The sequence below is a fragment of the Myotis daubentonii genome, chromosome 13 (assembly GCF_963259705.1).
Source record: "Myotis daubentonii chromosome 13, mMyoDau2.1, whole genome shotgun sequence".
In the NCBI taxonomy this organism is placed as follows: Eukaryota; Metazoa; Chordata; class Mammalia; order Chiroptera; family Vespertilionidae; genus Myotis; species Myotis daubentonii.
The window spans coordinates 41,585,121-41,607,631 of NC_081852.1; the positions used below are offsets into that span (position 1 = coordinate 41,585,121).

General features: G+C 40.9%; 1 protein-coding gene and 1 pseudogene across 1 annotated transcript in view; both read left to right on the plus strand.

The window, feature by feature from the left end:
- Positions 1-3,502: 3,502 nt before the first annotated feature.
- LOC132214163 (cytochrome P450 2C19-like) overlaps positions 3,503-22,511 on the plus strand; it is a 30,942-nt gene continuing 11,933 nt past the window's right edge. The window contains exons 1-6 of the mRNA XM_059660851.1: positions 3,503-3,844; positions 6,010-6,172; positions 6,326-6,475; positions 13,096-13,256; positions 14,463-14,639; positions 19,941-20,082. Coding sequence (XP_059516834.1) covers positions 3,677-3,844; positions 6,010-6,172; positions 6,326-6,475; positions 13,096-13,256; positions 14,463-14,639; positions 19,941-20,082 — 961 coding nt within the window. The 5' untranslated portion in view covers positions 3,503-3,676. The remainder of the gene's footprint in view (positions 3,845-6,009; positions 6,173-6,325; positions 6,476-13,095; positions 13,257-14,462; positions 14,640-19,940; positions 20,083-22,511) is intronic.
- On the plus strand, positions 17,190-18,548 carry LOC132214166 (sterol carrier protein 2-like; annotated as a pseudogene).

Consider the following 22,511-nt stretch of genomic DNA (forward strand, 5'->3'; position numbering starts at 1 on the left):
ACAAGTGAATCTGAAAATCAAGTGAATAATCTGATGAACAGAATGAACTGGTGATTATAATAGAATCAGGGGCATAGAAAGGGAGTGGACTGGCTATTCTTGTGGGGGAAAGTGGTGAGGGGGATTCGGGAAGAGACTGGACAAAAATCGTGCAACTATGGATGAGGACAGTGGGTGGGGAGTGATGGAGGAGGGTGGGGTGGGAACTGGGTGGAGGGGAGTTATGGGGGGAAAAAAGAGGAACAAATGTAATAATCTGAACAATAAAGATTTTAAAAAAGAAAAAAAGAGAAATATCTCTAAGAAGCAAGAACATTCAAAAAAAATAAAAAAAAATAATGTAGTCTTTTTCACAAGTGCGAATGGTATCTCAGTCTTTTCATTAGTGTCCCTCTGGGGTAGTGCTGATCACTTCTGCATGTGCTCCCTGTGCTTTTATTTCTTTGTGAATTGTCCTTTCATGGCTTATGTCCATTTTACATACATTTGTATTGAATTTCTAGAGAGAGAGGAAATGGGAGAGAGGGAGGGAGGGAGTGAGGAAGAGAGGGAGAGAAGGAGCAAGGAAGAGAGAGAAAAAGAGAGAGAGAGAGACATTGATCAGCTGCCTCTTGCACTCCCCTACTGAGAATCGAGCCCACAACCTGGGCATGTGCCCTGACCAGAATTTGAACTGGTGATCTCAATGCTCAACCAACTGAGACACACTGGCCAGGGAAAATTTTTTTAAATCTATTTTTAATTGTTTTCTTAGAGACAGAGAGGAAAGGAGAGGGAGAGAGAGAAATATGAATGAGAGAGAAACGATTGTATATCCATTTTAAATTTCTTTGTTTTTATGGTTGAGATTTACTTATTTGTTGTTTATTTATTGGGGTGTCACAGCTTGAGTGGGGAGAGGAGGGTATTGGTACAGAGGATGCGGCTGCCTTGCAATCGGACTTAGAGTCAAGGAGAGGGAAGAGGTCGCCCTCATGGACAGGCAGTCAGGCCTGGGATCACAATCCAGCAGAGGTGAGGCGGGCACCTACAAGAACAAGTGGGAAAAGCTGCTCAGTTTGGGGAGATAAAGTCCACCCGTGCTGACGAGAGTGGCCACATGAGGGTGGCACCTTGGCCTGCGGAGCAGAGGCCGAACAGGGTAAGATGGGCGCCCCAGGGTGGAGTATCAGAGGCAAAACGGTGTCCATACGTGGGGCAGTCTGGCAGGGAGTACCTGGGCCTCAGCAGGGTAAGGGGGGCATCCACAAGGAGGGGTGGCCTGGTGTGAGTATTGTAGCCCAAGTAGTGTCAGGAGAGTATCCTCACCCAGCGGAGGGTGTGGTAGCAGAATTAGGAGTTTGGTACCACAGGGGAATTGATCAAATAAGTAAGTGCATACGTGCATTACACACATTATATCTCTGTTCCCTGAGAAGCCCGGTAGCTGTGACTCCCATAGCGGTGAGCACTCCTAGTGCACAGGTCTTCGCTTCTAAGCCACATTTCACACTAAGAACCAGGGTTCTCCGGAGAAATGGTCAATTAGAGAGCTGGGGCAGGAGTACAAGGCGATGGCTGTGTCAGAAAATAAGGAATTTCTCAAAGACGGATGTGGTTGTGTGAAAATAGAGCCACTGAGTTTGTTTCATCCAAGATTTGGTTGCAGGGTGCGTGTAAAGTCCAGAGCTGTGTGAGTCAGGAAGCAAACACTGGCTGCTCTTAGTCCCAGATAGAGGGTTTGCCAAGACCTGAACTCACTCAAGTTCAAAACTAAACTTTTCTGACCCTGCTCAGTCAGCCTGAGCTGCTGCAGTATTGACTCAGTTTGTGTTTACTTGATAGTCACTGATTAAGGTAAGCCACGAATGCTGGAGCATACACAGCGCACACTCAGCAAATGCTGGGGAACTTGCTTGACAGGAATGTTGGCTGCTGAGCAAGAGTGCAGGACATCATGTCCTTAGCCAAGGTGCTGAAATGTCGAGGCCAGCGCCTATTTATTCAAATGGGCATGACTTTCCCTTAGGCAAAGGTAACTGAGTGTATCAAAAGAGATGCGATGGAAGTGAAAATTCTGTAAATTGTCAGTCTCCCTGTTAACACGAGGGATACAACATCGTGTAAATGGGGCCTTGACCGGTCTTAATTTTCCTTACTAAAAGAGCTTAGAAGTAGCTGCACTAATCAAGTTAGGGCAACTATGATGGTGTCTTTACGGGTTATGTCTTCGTACAGCAATACTGTTGGTGATCTGATAATGTAGGCCATTCCGCTGACATCTGGCTTCTCATGATCACTAAATGTTCCCCTTGACGAGGTCTGCACATTATGCTGGTTCGTGCTGTGAGTCTGTTCAAGGAATTCCCTGTCTTCTGTCTTCCAGAGTCCATGCCTGCGGTCCTAGCTAAAACCTTCCTTCCTTGCTGTGCACACGTCATTCCATTATTTGCGACAATGACAGGCCAACAAAGTGACAGAAAACACTGTGTCTGGAGGTGGGTGGGAGGTGATGGGCTTTTGAAGCCTCCCCCTAAATTCTCTGACGTGGGTTCTTCCCTGTTACCTGTGCATTTTCACCTCTGCAGTGATCTGCAGTGATGGAGAGATGGGGAGGGGAGAATCTCTGTCTTTCATTTCTTCTCTTGAGAGTCTAAGGCCCTTTAATGCTTGGAGTCAAATAAGGCCTTCCATTTAACATGAAGTCTTATTACTTTGTGACCAGTCAGTGGGGTACACACTCAGAGAAACTAATGTTCGGGGGCGGGGGGGGAAGTTGGTTTTATTTTCCTAAAATTGTTCTTGAGGCAGCCATAGGGCACCACAATGGGCATTAGAAAATGTAATTTCCAATCCCAGTTTTGTGACTTAGGAGCTGTGTGACACTAGATGGGTGTCCTGTTCTGAGTTTTCCTTTCTCCATTGGAAAAATAAAAATTAATAATGTCTCTTTTCAGTTTTTTTTATTTTTGGTGGGGGCATAGTTTGATGTTAAAATGTGTATAAATTTACTTAACTAACTAGCAATGCAATTTGGGGATTCAAGATTAATGAGTTACGTTCCCTATGCTGTTAGTATGGGCCTTCAAAAGGCTTCTTTATATACAAGAATTGCCCCCTAAGGTATAAATTCTCAACTGGTCAATAATCTGTGAATCCAGAATATTGAACAATTTTTTAAACAATCCTTACCTGAGGATATGTTTTTATTGCTTTGACAGAGAGAGAGGGAGATACATCGATATGCAAGAGAAACATCGATCAGTTGCTTCCTCTATGGGCCCCAACTGGAATGGAAACCACAACCTTCCCAGTCATAATGGGAATTGAACCCAGTACCTTTTGGTGTACCAGACAACATTCCAAATCCACTGAGCCACGTGGGGGTGGGCAAGAATGTTGAGCAATTTTTTTTAAATCAAAACATTTACTTTCACTGGTTCTTAACCATGTGGGTGTTTAAAAATAAATAACAGTAGCTTGGCTTTACCCCAAACTCTTTAAACCAGAATCTCAGGGGTGGGGATTTGTAACTGAGCAACAGACCAAAGTCCCTTGGAGAAAGCAAGATTAAAGTAACTAGATCTAGCTGATTAATCACCCTTCAAATCAAAGAGGCACATGCTGAGTAGCAGAGAGTGTTATGAGCATTTGGAGTTTAAGCTCCCAGTAGACTCAGTAGGAAGAGAGTGCTACGATGGGCCCGGTTGCGCTCCTGGTGCTCTGTCTCTCCTGTTTGCTTCTCCTGTCGCTGTGGATACAGAGCTCTGGAAGAAGGAAACTTCCACCTGGCCCTACTCCTCTCCCAATTATTGGAAACTTACTCCAGCTAGATGTGAAGAACATCAGCAAGTCCTTAAGCAATGTGAGTATGTTTTGTGTTCTTCCAGCAGCTTGCCATGGGTAAGGAAATTAACATCTACTTCTAAATAATATAGAGTTATTAAAATATGTGTTAAAATAAAAATCATCAAAGCATGTCATTGTGAAGCAAATACTCCCCGTAGAGTATTATTTTTGACTTTTCACCCAAAAGAACAGTGAAATAAAATACTAATGCATTTTATGAGTGAGGTACTTTAGGTCTGTGTAGGCTACAATCAAAAAATAAAGTAGCAAAAGATGGGAGAGCTGCTGCCCTGTTTAGTTTCCCCATTATTTACGGCGATTTTTAGCTGAAGATAAATGGTAAGAGAGATGTTTTTGATTAGAAATTTCATTCAAGAAGTCACTGGAAGAAGATTTGACTTTGGGTGGTGGGTACACAATGCAATATTCAGACGACATATAGAACTGTACACCTGAAACCTATATAATTTTATTAATCAATGTCACCCAATAAATGTAATTTACAAAGGAAGTCATCGCCCTGGCTGGCTTGGCTCAGTGGATAGAGCAACGGCCTGTGGACTGAAGGGTCCCAGTTCGATTCCGGCCAGGGGCACATGCCTGGGTTACAGGCTCGATCCCCGGGGGGGGGGGGGGGGGGAGGGGACGGGGCATGGTGGTGTGCAGGAGGCAGCCAATCAATGATTCTCTCTCATCATTTTTTAAAAATATATATATTTTATTGATTTTTTACAGAGAGGAAGGGAGAGAGATAGAGAGTTAGAAACATCGATCAGCTGCCTCCTGCACACTCCCCACTGGAGACGTGCCCGCAACCAAGACATATGCCCCTGACCGGAATCGAACCTGGGACCCTTCAGTCCACAGGCCAATGCTCTATCCACTGAGCAAAACCGGCTATGGCATCTCTCATCATTGATGTTTCTATCTCTCCTCCTCTCTTCCTCTCTGAAATCAATAAAGAAATAGAGATTTTTTTAAAAAGGAAGTCATTTATAATAATAAAAGCATCATATGCTAATAAGACTGGACAGCTGAATGATCTTCTGGACGTCCTTCCGGACAAAGCTGGGACTGTGAGGGCCGAGCCAATTGCATGAATTTCGAGCACTGGGCCTCTAGTCTACTATATAAACACCATGTTTTGTTCGGAATAGGTAGGAAAACTGTACTTCTCAAAGGAAGCAAATTATGCCTGATATCAAGGAAAAAACTGGGATTAGGAATAGTGTGAGTGAAAGAGAGAAGTTATCAGGGCCAGCTTGCTGATAACAGGATCCTTTGGGCACAGTCAGCAGCTCTGTGGCTGCCTGTGGCTCGGACTTCTGAAGGTGGAAGAAACTGCTTGTCCATGAGCTGCCGCATGTCGTGGCGCTGCCCCCGTGGTGCTCCCTCCTTCTGTGTTAGTAATACAGAGGATCATGAACTGGGCTGGGCATTAGGATCATCCAGGGTGAGTTTCTTTCTTTCTTTTTTTTTAAATATATTTTATTGATTTTTTACAGAGAGGAAGGGAGAGAGATAGAGTTAGAAACATCGATGAGAGAGAAACATCGATCAGCTGCCTCCTACACACCTCCTACTGGGGATGTGCCCGCAACCAAGGTACATGCCCTTGACTGGAATCGAACCTGGGACTTTTCAGTCCACAGGCCGACGCTCTATTCACTGAGTCAAACCGGTTAGGGCCAGGGTGAGTTTCTTTTAAGGATAGGATTCCAGGACTCATCACAGGGCTACTGCATCAGAATTCTGATGGCAAGAGCTCCTCGGGTGATCCTGAAGGAGCAGGTGGGATCATTGGAGATTGACATATTGCTAAAGGATCCGAGGTTGTATAAATAGAGTCTCAAATTTCAACCTGTAGGGGATGCAGAAAATGCACTGAAATTCTCTGACATCTGTTTCCTTATTGGTAAGTGGGGCAAATGAACCGCTGACGATGCTGCTTTGAAGGTTAATTGGAATACCTGTACAATTTACCCAGGCTGTTGCCGGGCACATAAGTGGCAGCTATTAACAATCCCCCTCATATTTATGTACTAACTTCAGAAATATTCTAGGCCATTTCACCGAATAAAAACATAAACCAGGATGATAATATCATTCTGAATCAGGCACAATATATTGTCAAATAGTGACTTCTTTGGCTAACATTTGAATCTCCTTTCCACTTGCCAGCTCTCAAAAGTCTACGGCCCAGTGTTCACTGTGTACTTTGGCATGAAGCCCACGGTGGTGCTGCACGGGTACGAGGCCATCAAGGAAGCCCTAATCGACCGGGGCGAGGAGTTTGCTGGAAGAGGCAGTTTCCCAGTGTTTGAGAAAGTTAGCCAAGGGTTTGGTAGGTGTGCGTGTGGAATAGGGATGGGGAGGATGGAAAATAGGAATTTTAAGATTTCTTCAGAAAACTTGGCCCCTTGGTGTGGACGCCAAGGGTCAGCTGCCTCCTCCTTGTCTGGGATCTCCCTACCAGTTTCTGTTTCCCTCCTTGTAGGAATCCTTTTCAGCAGTGGAAAGAGATGGAAGGAGATCCGGCGCTTCTCCCTCATGACCCTGCGGAATCTGGGCATGGGGAAGAGGAACATTGAGGACCGTGTTCAAGAGGAAGCCCGCTGCCTGGTGGAGGAGTTGAGGAAGACCAATGGTGGGTGATTCTATGCACTGTAACTCTGACCTTAACATTTCAGGGCGGTCAACTCCTTCATATGGGTGTGGTGTCAGCCTCCCATGGAGGAGTGAGGGTCTGAAGCAGAGCGCCAGGGAGGTTTTGTGTGTCTGTGCTCCTTGTGTGTGCACACCCTTGATTGTGCATAGTGTGGATACAAAGGGTCATTAGTTCCTATTTTCTCTAAACTTTAACTATTTTCACGTCCGAAATCACAAAGAATAGTTTTTTAAAAAAATTTGTTTTATTGCTTAAAGTATTACAAAGAGTATTACATATGTCTCCTCCCCCCACCCCCTTGACATTCCCCGGCCTCCCCTACCTCCCAGTATCTTATATCCATTGGTTATGCTTATATGCTTATATGCATGCATACAAGTCCTTCGTTTGATCTCTTATCCTCCTGCTCGCCCCCCAACCTTCCCCGGTCTTCCCGCTGTAGTTTGACAGTCTGTTCGAGGCTGCTCTGCCTCTGTATCTATTTTTGTTCATAAGTTTATATTGGTCTTTATTATCCATAAATGAGTGAGATCATGTGGTATTTTTCCTTCATTGACTGGCTTATTTCACTTAGCATAATGCTCTCCAGTTCCATCCATGCTGTTGCAAATGGTAAGACTTCCTCCTTTTTTACAGCAGCATAGTATTCCATTGTGTAGATGTACCACAGTTTTCTAATCCATTCATCTACTGATGGGCACTTAGGCTGTTTCCAGATCTTAGCTATGGTAAATTGTGATGCTATGAACATAGGGGTGCATATATCCCTTCTGATTGGTGTTTCTGGTTTCTTGGGATATATTCCTAGAAGTGGGATCACTGGGTCAAATGGGAGTTCCATTTTTAACTTTTTGAGGAAACTCCATACTGTCTTCCATAGTGGCTGCACCAGTCTGCATTACCACCAGCAGTGCACGAGTGTTCCTTTTTCTCCACATCCTCTCCAGCACTTGTCGTGTGTTGATTTGTTGATGATAACCATTCTGACAGGTGTGAGATGGTACCTCATTGTTGTTTTGATTTGCATCTCTCGGATGATTAGTGACTTTGAGCATGTTTTCATATGTCTCTTGGCTTTCTGAATGTCCTCTTTTGAAAGGTGTCTATTTAGGTCCTTTGCCCATTTTTTGATTGGATTGTTTATCTTCCTTTTGTTAAGTTGTATGGGTTCCCTATAAATGTTGGAGATTAAACCCTTATCGGTGATAACATTGGCAAATATGTTCTCCCATGCAGTGGACTTTCTTGTTGTTTTGTTGATGGTTTCTTTTGCTGTGCAGAAGCTTTTTATTTGATGTAGTCCCATTTGTTTATTTTCTCTTTAGTTTCCAATGCCGTAGGAGCTGTATCAGTGAAGAAATTGCTTCGGCATATGACTGAGATTTTGTTGCCTTTGGATTCCTCTAGTATTTTTATGGTTTCCCGTTGTACATTTAAGTCCTTTATCCATTTTGAGTTTATTTTTGTGTATGGTGTAAGTTGGTGGTCTAGTTTCATTTTTTTGCATGTATCTGTCCAATTTTCCCAACACCATTTATTGAAGAGACTGTCTTGATTTCATTGTATGTTCTTGCCTCCTTTGTCAAATATTAATTGAGCATATTGGTTCGGGTCGATTTCTGGGCTCTCTATTCTATTCCATTGATGTATATGTCTGTTCATGTGCCAGTACCAGGCAGTTTTGAGAACAGTAGCTTTGTTATACAGCTTGATATCTGGTATTGAGATCCCACCTACTTTGTCCTTCTTTGTCAGGATCGCTGCAGCTACTGGGGGTCTTTTTTTTTATTCCAGATGAATTTTTGGAGCGTTCGTTCTAGGCCTGTGAAATATGCCATTGGTATTTTAATGGGAAGTGTGTTGAATTTATAGATTGCTTTGGGTAGTATGGACATTTTAATGATGTTGATTCTACCAATCCATGAACATGGTACAAAGAATAGTTTTGAGTCATGTTTTGACAAAGTCAGGGAACAATGTTTTTGCTATAGCATAAATGTGGGTTATTTATTCCAGAGCACTTCACCAGGTGATGCTTGTCAGGTGGACATGGTGGGAATGATCTCATCACACTCTTATGGAGCATGTAACAAGTAGCATGTGCTTGCATTTCATTGGCCTATATTTGCATGGTCAGCCTCACAGACATCTCTAAGAGTGCCTTTTAGGGCCCAGTCCCATAGTTCGAGCCAATAATGATGCCATCTATGGTATTAATTGCTGAGGCATGTCTTCGTACAATTCCCATCACTTATGATTTCTCTGTAGAGACAGCACTATTTTAAACATATTGGCATTAATTATTTTTTGTTACTCACTGTATTAATTTATGTATTTTGAATACATGCTACATTAAAATTCTTCAAAATACAAAAAATGCTAAGTTATAAAATGTTTTATTTGACTAGATTTAAACCAGTATCAAGTACAACTTATCCTGTCTTCTCTAAGTAGAATTTGGCTCTGTTTTCAGTTTGCTAAACTTGCCCCAACTTTGTTGGACTTTGGTGACAAGTATGTAGCAATAATCTGCCTTCCACAGCTGGTGTAATGACCTGAAAAGTGCTTTGTCAAAATGACACTGATTTTTGGCTTGGTTGACAAATTACCCTGTTTTATTTATTTTTTTAAATATTTTTTTTTTATTGATTTTAGAGAGGAAGGGAAAGAGAGAGATAGAAGCATCCTATATAATAAAAACCTAAGCCGAAACCGGTTTGGCTCAGTGGGTAGAGCGTCGGCCTGCGGACTGAGAGGTCCCGGGTTCGATTCCGGTTGGGGGCATGTGCCTGGGTTGCGGGCACATCCCCGATGGGGGATGTGTAGGAGGCGGCTGATAGATGTTTCTCTCTCATCAATGTTTCTGGCTCTCTCTATCTCTCTCCCTTCCTCTCTGTGAAAAATCAATAAAATATATTTTAAAAAAAAACAAAAAAAAAAACCCTAATATGCTATGTGTCTAGTCAGCCGTTCAACCAATTAAAGCATAATATGCGAATGATATGCTAAGGCTGCCCAACCACTCACTATGACGTGCACTGACCACCAGGTGCCAACGCTCCAACCTGTAGGTTAACATGCTGCTGGGGTCCGACCGATCTGGACTGAGCTAGACAGGCCGGGCATGCCCTAGAGCACTCCCATGGTTCCTCTCTGGCTGGCCAACCTCCCGCACCTCTCCCTGGTCCTGATTGTGCACCAGTGGGGTTCCTCGGCCTGGCCTGTGCCCTCTAGAAATCTGGGACCCCTTGTGTGATGTTGGAGAGCCTGTTTTGGACCGATCCCGCAGGTCAGACTGAGGGACCCCACTGGTGCACAAATTTGTGCACCATGACTTTAGTCAAGATAAGAGAGAATCACTGATTGGTTGCCTCCTGCACACCCCCTCCAGGGGATCGAGCTTGCAACCCAGGCATGTGCCCTGATCGGGAATCAAACCATGACCTCCTGTTACATAGGTCAATGCTAAACCACTGAGCCACGCAGGCAGAGCTACCTATTTTAAATTCTTTCTTTCATATTATGTGAAAGGAAACACCAAAAATCATATTTCACCTGTGAATCACAGACAGACAAAGAAATCCCCAAGACTTTTCAAATTATCCTTTACCTATCAGGTTAAAATAAAAGTTGTTTTAGCCCTGGCCGGTGGCTCAGTTAATTAGAATTTAGTATACACCAAAAGATTGCAGGTTTGGTTCCCAGTTGGGGGCACCTACAGGCGGCAACTGATCGATGTTTCTCTCTCACATCAATATTTTTCTCTCCCTCTATCTTCTTTCCTCTCTCTTTAAAATTCACTAAAAGCATATTCTCAGATGAGAATTAAAAAGAAAAAAAAGTTTTTTTAAAGCTTAGGGCCCTGGAACATATTTTTTAAATCCTCACCTGAGGATATTTTTTGAATTGATTTTTTTCTTATTTTGAGACAGAGGAAAGGAGTGGGAGAAAAAAAACATTGTTGACTTGTTGCCTTACACGGGGTTCCTGACCTGGGCAGCCTGCAACCGAGGTACCTGCCCTTGACTGGAATTGAACCCAGGACCCTTCAGTCTGTGGGTCTACTCTCTATCCACTGAGTCAAATCAGCTAGGGCCTTGGAACATTTAACAGAGCCTGGCCTAGAAGCTACTAACTAGATATTTCCTTTCATTCTATGCCCTACTATTTCCTCCCCACATTAAACAAAAATTTATAGTATAAAGCAATGGTCGCCAACCTTTCAGACCTCACAAACCACCAGTGGTCCATGGACCACCAGTTGGCGACCGCTGGTATAAAGCACATAACATGAGATCTACCCTCTTAGCAATTAAGCGTACATTACAGTATCAGGCAGCTAACTCCTCAGTAGGGCTCAAGATCCACAGGGTGGGGTGACAGGTAATCCAGGGGGTGGGGCTATTGCTTTCCCCCAGGGGAATGTGCCACCCAAGAAAGATGGCATCTGTGTTATTAGAGAATGACTGAGCACAGGGTTCCTGGTGGGTCTCTCCCCAGAGCCACAAACCCAGGCTCTCCGATAGAACTATAGTCCATGCCACCCTCCCTTCCTCTGTCAGAGCCCAGGTTAGTGGTTATGAATGAGATTTTGGGTATTGGCCCTTTAAGAGGGCACCTGTGTCTCTAGCAGACTTCCATCTCCCCCTGGTGGACAGAATTCCTGCTAATTTTCACAGCCAGACATTACATGGGAGCCTCTTCCAGGCTCTTGTGCTCTGGGCTGGGCAGCCTGGCTTGCAGTTGACACCCCCTTCTCAGGGGGAACCTTTGCAGCTGGGATCTCTCTCCAGAATCTCAGCTACCAGCCCTTTTCATGTCTCCACTCTCCCTACCAGTCTCAATGTGGCTTCTTCTGTAAATCCTTGGTTATAGGACGTCTCTTCAGGTAGTCTTCAGTTGGTTATTCAGGTAGATTGCTCTATATTTTAGTTGTAATTCCAGTTTGGTCCCGGGAGGAAGTGAGTGTACCATCTACCTAATCTGCCACCATCTTGGATCCTCCAGGAGGGAAAATTTTTTTAAAATATGTTTTTATTGATTTTAGAGAGAGAAGAAGATGGGGGAGAGAGAGATAGAAACATTGATGAGAGGGAATCATTGAATAGCTGCCTCCTGCACACCCACTACTGGGGATTGAGCCCAAATCCCAGCACGTGCCCTGACTGGGAATCAAACCAGTGACTTTTTTTTTTTAAATATATTTTATTGATTTTTTTACAGAGAGGAAGGGAGAGGGATAGAGAGTTAGAAACATCGATGAGTGAGAAACATCGACCAGCTGCCTCCTGCACACCCCCTACTGGGGATGTGCCGGCAGCCAAGGCACATGCCCTTGACCGGAACCGAACCGGGGACCCTTCAGTCCGCAGGCCGACGCTCTATCCACTGAGCCAAACCGGTTATGGCAAACCAGTGACTTCTTGATGCATGGGACAATGCTCAATCCACTGGGCAACATTGGCCTGGTGGGAGGGAAATTTTTTTAAACATTGAAATAAAGATTTAAAAGAATTCCATTTTTGTTTTGCTTATGTGGGATTTATGTTTGAAATAAAAAATTCTCGTTTCATTTTTATTTTCGGCAAAAAAATCCATTTTATAATAATTGTTCACTTGTATTAGCTTTTCTTTTTTTAAAAAAATATATTGGTTTCTTACAGAGAGGAAGGGAGAGAGATAGTTAGAAACATCAATGAGAGAGAAACATTGATCAGCTGCCTCCTGCACACCCCCTACTGGGGATGTGCCCGCAATCAAGGCACATGCCCTTGACTGGAATTGAACCTGGGACCTTTCAGTCTGCAGGCAGACACTCTATCCACTGAGCCAAACCAGTCAGGGCTGTATATTAGCTTTTCTTGTCATACAACAAGGATGCTTGCTGCTTCTTTACACTTATTCTTTCAAATATATGAATTCACCCACAATCTTCCTCGCTATAGCTCCCCCTCTGTTGCTTCTACACATGATTCTTTCAATTTTTCATCATACATAAAACATCGTGAGGTCCCTATTCTTTCTCTATACCAGCACTTAATTTTCTACAGGCTTTGCAGACAAATGATATTCAGCACTAACTTTAATTATGACATATATAAAAATGGCCTCTTTAAATGTTTTTTTCCCTTTATTTTTTTCTTCCAAATTAACAGGCACTTGGGTGAAAAGTAAAGACAATTTGTACTTGAATACAAATAAAGACAATGGGTATAAATTGAGTATTTTTTTCAGAAAACTGTTATTTAATCAGCTAGGTTGAAATAATATACTCAGGTTAAGGTAAAAGTAATGCATTGATTTTATGCATGTTGAATATTTTTTTAAATATATTTTATTGATTTTTTACAGGAAGGAAGGGAGAGGGATAGAAAGTTAGAAACATCAATGAGAGCGAAACATTGATTAGCTGCCTCCTGCACACCCCCTACTGGGTGTGGGGATGCGCCCACATGCATGTTGAATATTTTGCTGTTAGGAAATTTATAGGCAAGATATTGCTTTAAAGTTTCTAAAATTACCTTAACCTGTTATTTCATAATCAAAGTGTTTCATATGTATATTCTAATGGTGTTTTAAAATTGTTTCTGATTCTTTAGCATCACCCTGTGATCCCACTTTTATCCTGGGCTGTGCTCCCTGCAATGTGATCTGCTCCATTATCTTCCAGAAGCGTTTTGATTATAAAGATAAAGTTTTTCTAAACATAATGGAAAGGTTTAATGAAAATGTCAAGATTCTGAGCTCTCCATGGATTCAGGTGAGGCCAAGATTGTTTCTTCACATCTTTATGGAATCCTTTATGCTCTTTTCTCCAAGAAGTCCACATCTGTGTGTACCAAGCCGTGAAGCGAATGGGTGAATGCCATAGTCCTTCCCAGAGCTTAGCATCATGAAGTGCTCATCTGGGAAATTGGGCCGAGCCCTTAAATGATAGACCAGAAAAGAAATGCCCAGAATACAGATCTGGAATTCAACCCCATTGACCCTGTCCAGGATATTCCTGCTAAATTCCAAGGCCCAATTTCCCATAAAGTACTTTGATAACTTCCAGAAACATGCCTAAAGTACTAAATGGACTTCTGGGTTCCTCTTGAAAGGATTCCATTACCCACAGGTCTTGTCATTAGTCAACACTTTGCAACTTCTTCAGTACATTAGCTGACAGAAATATATGCATTTAGGGAGGAAGAGAATATCTCCTTCAAGAAGGGAGAATATTTGGGACCACAGATGCTTCTAGGGAACACTAACTGGGGTAAGAGTATTTGATGGTTTAGTTGGCATCCTAACTGACAAGGTAATTGTTTGGGGGATGACAAAATGATTGGGTACATGGTGTACGAACCATACACAAACATCACAAGTTTACCCTGTGCGAGTTGACATGTTCTGTACTCAGCCTAAAAGATAGTGATGTGGTCTTAAAGAAGTCACTTAACTGCCCTGTGCACAGTTACTTCATATATAAAATGTTGAGTTGTGTTTCATGGTTATCACCAGGACCCTCCCAGTTCTAAGATACTGATTCGTCTGAGGCTACTAGACAGAACTAGAAACAGCAAGATTACGTTTTGTGCGCTGTATCAGAGTGCCTAAACTCCCTTCCCCTCTGTTGTCATCTACAAAATGTGAATCATAGTATTTCATGCCATCCCATATTTCAAGATTTCAGGGAAGAATTGATGTAAAAAATGAGAGGACTGATACGCACCTGTTTTTATACTATAAGCATGATGAATGTGTATAGAAGTGATTACCATCTTTGCTCCTCTGGTCAGAACTTTCACCCTCAAATACACCTATCAGTGTAGAAAGTTACATATTTGTAAAATAGAAATCCCCCTCAAAACAAAGACCATATTTCATTAATATTTACAGTACAGTTTCTGACTAAGGCTCAGTATATGGTATATGTCTTCATTAAGTGTTTTTTTATCAGATAAACTATCCTTTTGTCTTCTAGATCTACAACAATTGCCCTACTCTCCTGGACTATTTCCCAGGGAGTCAAAACAAAGTATTTAAAAATATTGCTTTTATAAGAAGTTATGTTACAGAGAAAACAAAGGAACATCAAGCATCTCTGGACATTCACAATCCTCGGGACTTTATTGATTATTTCCTGATCAAAATGGAGCAGGTAAAGTGTTAACAAGCACTCAGTCATTTGACTGCTTGTGCATCTTGTGGTTCACCTAGTACTTTTGTATTTACCAGCGATATTTCAATGGTCAGGCAAGTAATTCTGACAAGCACCTTAAGGAAACATAGTGTGCATGAATCTACACCGAGCAATATGGAAGATATTCTATAGGTTGTTAAATGAACAGTGAATTGTTAAATAAGTGGACTACATTAATCCTGCTTTTTAGGTACTAATAATTTACCTGAGGAGAGACAGAATGATGCCTGAGGTGAAAACAGAAACAATTACAAACAAATTAGAAAATACAGACTGGCATGCCATGATGTGAACATGGACATGACCTTGCCCACAGTTTATAAGAGAATGGAAAAGCATGGCTTGACCTTGCTGGGCTCCCTGCACATCCAGTGGTTGGAAATAAATCTTAATATATTTATAGTGAAGGACAGGGGAGAGGACTTCAGAAGGGTGAGTTGTGTATTTAGAGGTGTAGAGGTTGTGGTGAGAAATAGGTGGATGGAAGAGACAAGCCTTAACTGAATGTAAAATAAATGAATTGGCATAGGATTGGAGTTGGAAGTGGGTGCCGGTAGGCATGAATCCTGCACCATTTGTTGAAAAGACTACTTTTCAGCACATGAATTGCCTTGGTACCCTCATCCAAAATCAATTGACTGGATTAAAAATGGTGTGGAGTAAGTGGATGCTACACAGACACGCTCCCAGGACCAAACTGGAATTGCAACTAAAATACAAAAAAAAAAAAAAAAAAAAATCCTGAATAATCAATGGGAGACTAGCTGGAGAGAACTCTGATAACCAAGGACATAAAGTGGAGACCAGAAGGATCTGAAACCAAGATTACTATGTCCAGCAAGGCTATCATTCAAAATAGATGGTCAAATAAAGAGCTTCCCACACCAAAAAAAAGGCTAAAGAAATACAGAAATATAATGGCAATAAATAATAACCCTAAATGTAAATAGATTAAATACTCCAATCAAAAGGCATAGGGTAGCTGAATGGATACAAAAACATGACCCAACTATATGTTATCTACAAGAGACCCACCTCAGAACAAAAGACACACACAGAATGAGAATGAAGGGATGGGAAAAAATTTTCCATGCAAACGGAAAAGAAAAAAATGCTGGAGTAGCAATACTCATATCCAACAAAATAGACTTTAAAATGAAGGCCATCACAAGAGACAACAAAGGTCACTACATAATACTAAAGGGATTGACCCAACAATAGGCTATAACCCTGGTAAACATATATGCACCCTATATAGGAGCCCCTAAATATATTTTTTAAAAAAACTTCTAGAGGACTTTAATGGAGAGATCGACAACCATACAGTCATAGTAGGTTACTTTAACACCCCCACTGACTTCACTGGATAGATCTTCCAGACAAAAACTTAACAAGGAAACAATGACTACAAAGGACACACTGGATCAGATGGATTTAATTGACATTTATAGAACATTTCACTCCAAAGCTGCAGAATATACATTCTTCTTAAGTGCACATGGATCATTTACAAAGATAGACCACGTGTTAGGACACAGAACAAGTCTTTACAGATTCAAGAAGACTGAAATCATATAAAGGATCTTCTCAGATCACAGTGGAATGAAATTAGAAATCAACTAATGTAAAAACACCCCAAAACATTAAAAAACATGAAGGCTAATGAGCATGTTACTAAATAATGAATGGGTTACCAATGAGATCAAAAAAGAAATAAAAAAAATACTTACTGGAAAGGAATGAAAATGAACACACAACAACCCCACATTTTGGGGACACAGCAAAAGCAGTCCTGAGAGGGAAGTTCATACCATTATAGGCCTACCTCAAAAGACAAGAAAAATTAACAATAAAATATTTAACCTTACAACTTAACTAGAAAGAGTAAAACAAGAAAAGCCCAGAGTAAGTAGAAGGAAGGAAATAATAATGTTTAGAGCAGAAATATATGACATAGCGACTAAAAACACAATACAAAAAATCAATGAAACCAAGAGCTGGTTCTTTGAAAGGATAAACAAGATTGATGAACCATTAGCCAGACTCATCAAGAAATAAGGAGAGAGGACCCAAATAAATAAAATCAGAAACGAAAGCAGAGAAATAACCACTGACACCACAGACATACAAAGAATTGTAGGAAAATACATATGAACAACTATATGCCAACAAGCTAGACAATGTGGATGAAATGGACAAATTCCTAGAAAAATATAATCTCCCAAAATTGAATCAGGAAGAATCAAAAAACATGAATAGGCCAGTAATAACTGATGAAATAGAAGCAGTAATCAAAAAACCCCCACCAAAAAGAGCCCGGGTCTAGACGGCTTCACAGGGGCATTTTACCAAACATTCAAAAAAAACTATCACCTATACTTCTCAAACTATTCCAAAAAATCTAAGAGGAAGGAACACTTCCAAGCTTTGTTTATGAGGCCAGCATTATCCTAATTCCAAAACCAGGTAAAGACATTACAAAGAAGAAGAATTACAGGCCAATACCCCTGATGAACATAGATGCTAAAATCCTCAACAAAATATTAGGAAATCGGATCCAGCAATGTGTTAAAAAGATCATACACCATGACCAAGTGGGATTCATTCCAGGGATGCAAGGCTGGTATAATAGTTGCTAATCAATAAATGTGATACATCACATAAACAAACTGAAAGACAAAAATTACATGATCATATCAATAGATACAGAAAAAGCATTCGACAAAGTCCAATACCCATTTTTGATAAAAACTCTCAGCAAAGTGGGAATAGAGGGAGCATATCTCAACAGGATAAAGGCCATATATAACAAACCTACTGCAAACATCATACTCAACGGGCAAAAACTAAAAGCATTTCCCTTAAGAACAGAAATAAGACAGGGATGTCCACTTTCACCCCTCTTGTTCAACATAGTACTGGAAATCCTAGCCACAGTGATCAGACAAGAAGAAATAAAAGACATCCACATGGGAAAGAAGGAAGTAAAACTCTCATTATTTGCAGGTGACATGATATTGTACATAGAAAACCCTAAAGACTCCACCAAAAAACTACTAGATTTAATAAATGAATTTGGCAGCTCTGCAGCATAATTTAAGCCTTGGAGGAGCTGTAGTTGTCACAATCTACAAGATGGGCTTTTCAAAGCTGCCAGAACTTATCAAATTGAGGCTGTTCCAATCAGTGCTGCAGTTGAAGGATTTAAGGCAAAGCTTGCCTTTAAGAAAATTGAAAAGAAGCTTGAAGAAGCAGGGAAACAGTTTGTGAAGAAAATTGGCGGTATTTTGGCCTTCAAGGTGAAGGATGGCCCTGGGGGTAAAGAAGCCACCTGGGCGGTGGATGTGAAGAATGGCAAAGGACCAGTGCTTCCCAACTTAGATAAAGAGGCTGACTGCACAGTCACAATGGCTGACTCGGACTTGATGGCTTTGATGATGGGTAAAATGAATTCTCAGTCGGCCTTCTTTCAAGGTAAATTGAAAATTACTGGCAACATGGGTCTGGCTATGAAGTTACAAAATCTTCAGCTCCAGCCAGGCAAAGCTAAGCTGTGAAGAACTTCCTGTGCCTACCTTTGAAAATCAAGATGAGATTTACAAATATATATCCACATATTTCACTGTCAGAACTTAGATTGAAACCATGCATTGGCAAATAGCATGAGATTTGTTTTTAAGTGGGTGTGACCAATCCTGTTTTCCCTAAGCTCTGGGTGAACAGAGACTGATGGTGTACTACTGCTTTGCTGAATTGCATACAACTGTGTGTTAAAATGTTCATATGGTAATTATGGTTTGGGATAAAATTGAGTTCTGGAATAAAATTAGGAACAACAAAATCCAAAAACTATGCAAACAAAAGCTATTGTTTGGTTATGAAGTATACCCACTCATTTTGCTTATGAAGTATATTTGAGGATTATTCTGCTGAAGATTCAACTTAAGTTTTCCTTGGGAGAACTAATAGAGAAACAAAATACCAGAAGCTGGCCAGAAATCAGTGTTGTGCACTTAATGACATTAATCTGTTTTCCATTAATAGTTTTTAAAATTCTGTTCTGGGATTAAAACAATTAAAACTTATGCATTTTGTGCCATCAGAATGGCATTTTCTTCCCAAATTTAAATAAAAGAAATATCAGAACTTGGGGGGAAATTTTGTAGCTGAACACAGGCCTATTTTTTTAAAATAAAAATATTTTTAAATTAGTTTCCTTCTTGAAAAATCAATGTTAAATTATTTTAATAGTAAAATTTGCTTTGATATGCACAGTTTAAAAATTATCTCATATTAATTTAAGCTTATAAAGTTCAATCCTGTTACAATTTTTCTTTTCATATGTTTAGTTTAGTGATTATCCAAATTTATCTTTCTTCTTAGTTTTTCGAATGCTAATGTTATTTCTTATAACTCAGGAAAATATGGGGTAAAATAATGGAAGAATATTTAATAGAAAGTTAAAATTGCTCTTCCTGAAAAATAAATAAAATAAATGAATTTGGCAATGTGGCAGGATACAAAATCAACACCCAAAAATCAATGGCTTTTTTATAGACCAAGAATGAATTCTCAGAAAGAGAAACTAAACAAACAATCCCATTTACCATTGCAACAAAGAAATTAAGATACTTCGGAATAAACTTAACCAAGGAGGCAAAGGACCTGTACTCAGAAAACTATTTATTCATTATCTATTGGTGGACATTTGTGTTGTGTCCGCCTTTGGCTCTTATGAGTAATGATGCTATAACGTTTGTATACAAGTTTCTTCATGGACCTGTTTTCATTTTTGTTGGGTGCATTCCTAGGAGAGGAATTGATGGGACCTATGGTAATGTTATGTCTAAGATTTGAGGAACAGCCAAGCTTTTCCATGGTATCTGGAGCATTTACATTCCCACCAGCAGTGTATGAGGGTTCTCATTTTTTGACAGTTGCCAATACTTATTTTCTAATTTTTATAATTATTAAAGCTGTTCTAATGAATATGAAGTATCCTGTGGCTTTGATTTACATTTCCTTGATGACCAGTAATACTGAATATATTTTCATGTGCTGTTAACCTATTTCTAATCTCCAGATAAATGTCATTCAAGTCCTTTGCTTATCTTTGTTGTTGAGCTGTTTTGTTTTGTTTTCAAAAATTGCACCTTGCAGTTTGTATGTTGGCTTAACTTTAAAACAAATGAATTATTTTGGATTAACTGGAATATTGGCAAATGAATTTGTCAAATAATTTCATCAAACTATTCCTAGGAAAAGCACAATCCGCACGGGGAGTTCACGATTGACAACTTGACAATCACCGTGTCTGATTTCTTTGGAGCTGGGACAGAGACGACAAGTACCACACTGAGATATGCTCTCCTGCTCCTGCTCAAGCACCCAGAGGTCTCAGGTATGCCCAGCATGGTCGGAGGGGTGAATTTCAGAAAAGACGTTGGAAAGACATGGCAAGGACATTCCATCTTGTTTCTCTTAGAGAAATGTCATTATTAAAATACCTCTGACCTGCTTTGTTTTGCCAAGTTTAAAGAAGGGATAATAATGGGACATCTTTCTAAAATATAGGCTGATGTCTGAGAGGAGTGAAGACGCTGTGGGCAGTAGCCAAAGCAATGCAGTGCAGTCTGGATTTCCTGGCAGGCACACACCAGCATGGAGTGGCCTGGGACTGCACAGTGGTTTTATTATGAAAAGGCTACTCACTTTAAACAGTGGGTATATTCCTCAGAGATCTGGCCTCATTCTGAAAATGCAAGATTCTAATGGAAACTCTTCTTACTGAAGCATAAGTGAAAATCCTAGAGACTTACTTAGCGAGGCTGCTGAGATCATTTCCAGTATAGAAAGTGTCCTAAAATTTGAGATTCACAAGCAATGTGGTCCTCTTCAGGCTTAAGATATTGCATAAAGGAATTTTGTTATTTCAGAAGTCTGTTTCCAGAAAGGAGTTGGTTGCCAAAACAAGATCTTTTACAAAGCACTTTATGTTAGAAATATACCTTTTTTTAAAAAATCCTCACCCGAGGATATTTTTCCATTGATTTTTAGAGAGAGTGGAAGCGAGAGGAAAAGACAGAGAGAAATATCGATGTGGGAGAAATACATCAATTGGTTGCCTCCTGCACTGGTCCTGCCCAGGGCGTGGGTCAGGGAGGAGCCTGCAACCAAGGTTCCTGCCCTTCACGACAGAAATTAAACCTGGGACCCTTCAGTCTGCAGGCCAATGCTCTATCCACTGAGCAAAACTGGCTAGGAGAGGAATATACCTTTATAGAGTTACGGTTATGCATAGCAGTTTAGAAACATACATTATTTTTTTCCTGTGTTAAAATCCCACTAAAATGGTTACAACCTATTGCAAATGAGAATTAGTCTTCTAAAGCTGGATAAGAGGAGGTCAGGAAACAGCCAACAAATCTTCAACAAATTTCTGAAATGCAGAGAGCATATAGAGGGGAAATAATGAACTCAGTAGAGAGGATGAAATTGTAACCTCAAGTGTCAGAAGAGGAAGTTCCATGAGGAGGAATCTTTGTGATGCTTAGGATATATTCCCAGAAGTGGGGACGGTAGGTCAAAGGCAGTTCCATTGCTAATTTTTTGAGGAACCTCCATACTGTTTTCCACAGTGGCTGCACCAGTCTGCATTCCCACTAGCAGTGCACGAGGGTTCCCTTTTCTCCACATCCTTGCCAACACTTGTTTGTTAATTTGTTGATGATAGCCATTCTGACAGGTGTGAGCTGACACCTGGTTTTAATTTGCATCTCTCTGATGATTAGTGATGTTGAGTGTTATTTCATGTCTATTGGTCATCTGTATGTCCTCTTTGGAGAAGTGTCTATTCAGGTGCTTCGGTGCAATAAGCCAGTCAGTGAAAGACAAACACCAAATGATCTCACTTACTAGTATATATGGAATCTAATGAACAAAATAAACTGACGAACAAAATAGAAACAGAGGCATGGATACATGGAACAGACTGACAGCTGATATAGGGGAGGGGTTTGGTTAGTCTGGGTGAAAAAGGTGAAGGGATTAGCCAAAGAACATATGTGCATACCCCATGGACACAGACAACAGTGTGGTGATAGCCAGAGGGATGTGAGGGGCTAGAGCTGGGTGGAGGCAGGCAAAGGTAAGGGGAGGATGGCGGGCGGCGTGGGGAGATTGGGGACATCTGCAATAGTGTCAACAATAAAAATCAAGTTTAAAAAATTTGTGTCCCTACATCCCTATAAGTTTTGGTATTTATTTATTTATTATTTATTTTTTAAAATTGATTTCAGAGAGGAAGGGAGAGGGAGAGAGAGATAGAAACATCAGTGATGAGAGAGAAGCATTGATTGACTGTCTCCTGCACGCCCCACACTGGGGGTTGAGCCCACAACCCAGGCATATGCCATGACTGGGAATCAAACCATGACCTCCTGGTTCATAGGTCAACGCTCAACCACTGAGCCACGCTGGCTGGGTGTATAAGTTTTGGTATTTAGAAGTACCAGTGTCAAAGAAGACAGAAGCAGAAATAGGCTGAAAAGGTAGCTCTCCCTGCCCAAGTCCCTTTGACAACTCCTTTTATCAGGTAACTGCTTTTCCCCAATACAATGAGGGAGGTTTACTTTCTAGAGAAATGACAGGGAAAGAATGAGGTATAGGGCTGTAAAGAAACGTTAGGTAAGAATTTATTTCTAGAATTCAGAGACTCTTTGTTTCTTTCTCCATCCTACTTCCTGAAATTCAGCAGCCAGATTTTTAAAAACTCCAGAGAGTGAACAGGTCTGGAGGAAAGACCTTCATAGTTGCCATGCAGATAGAAAA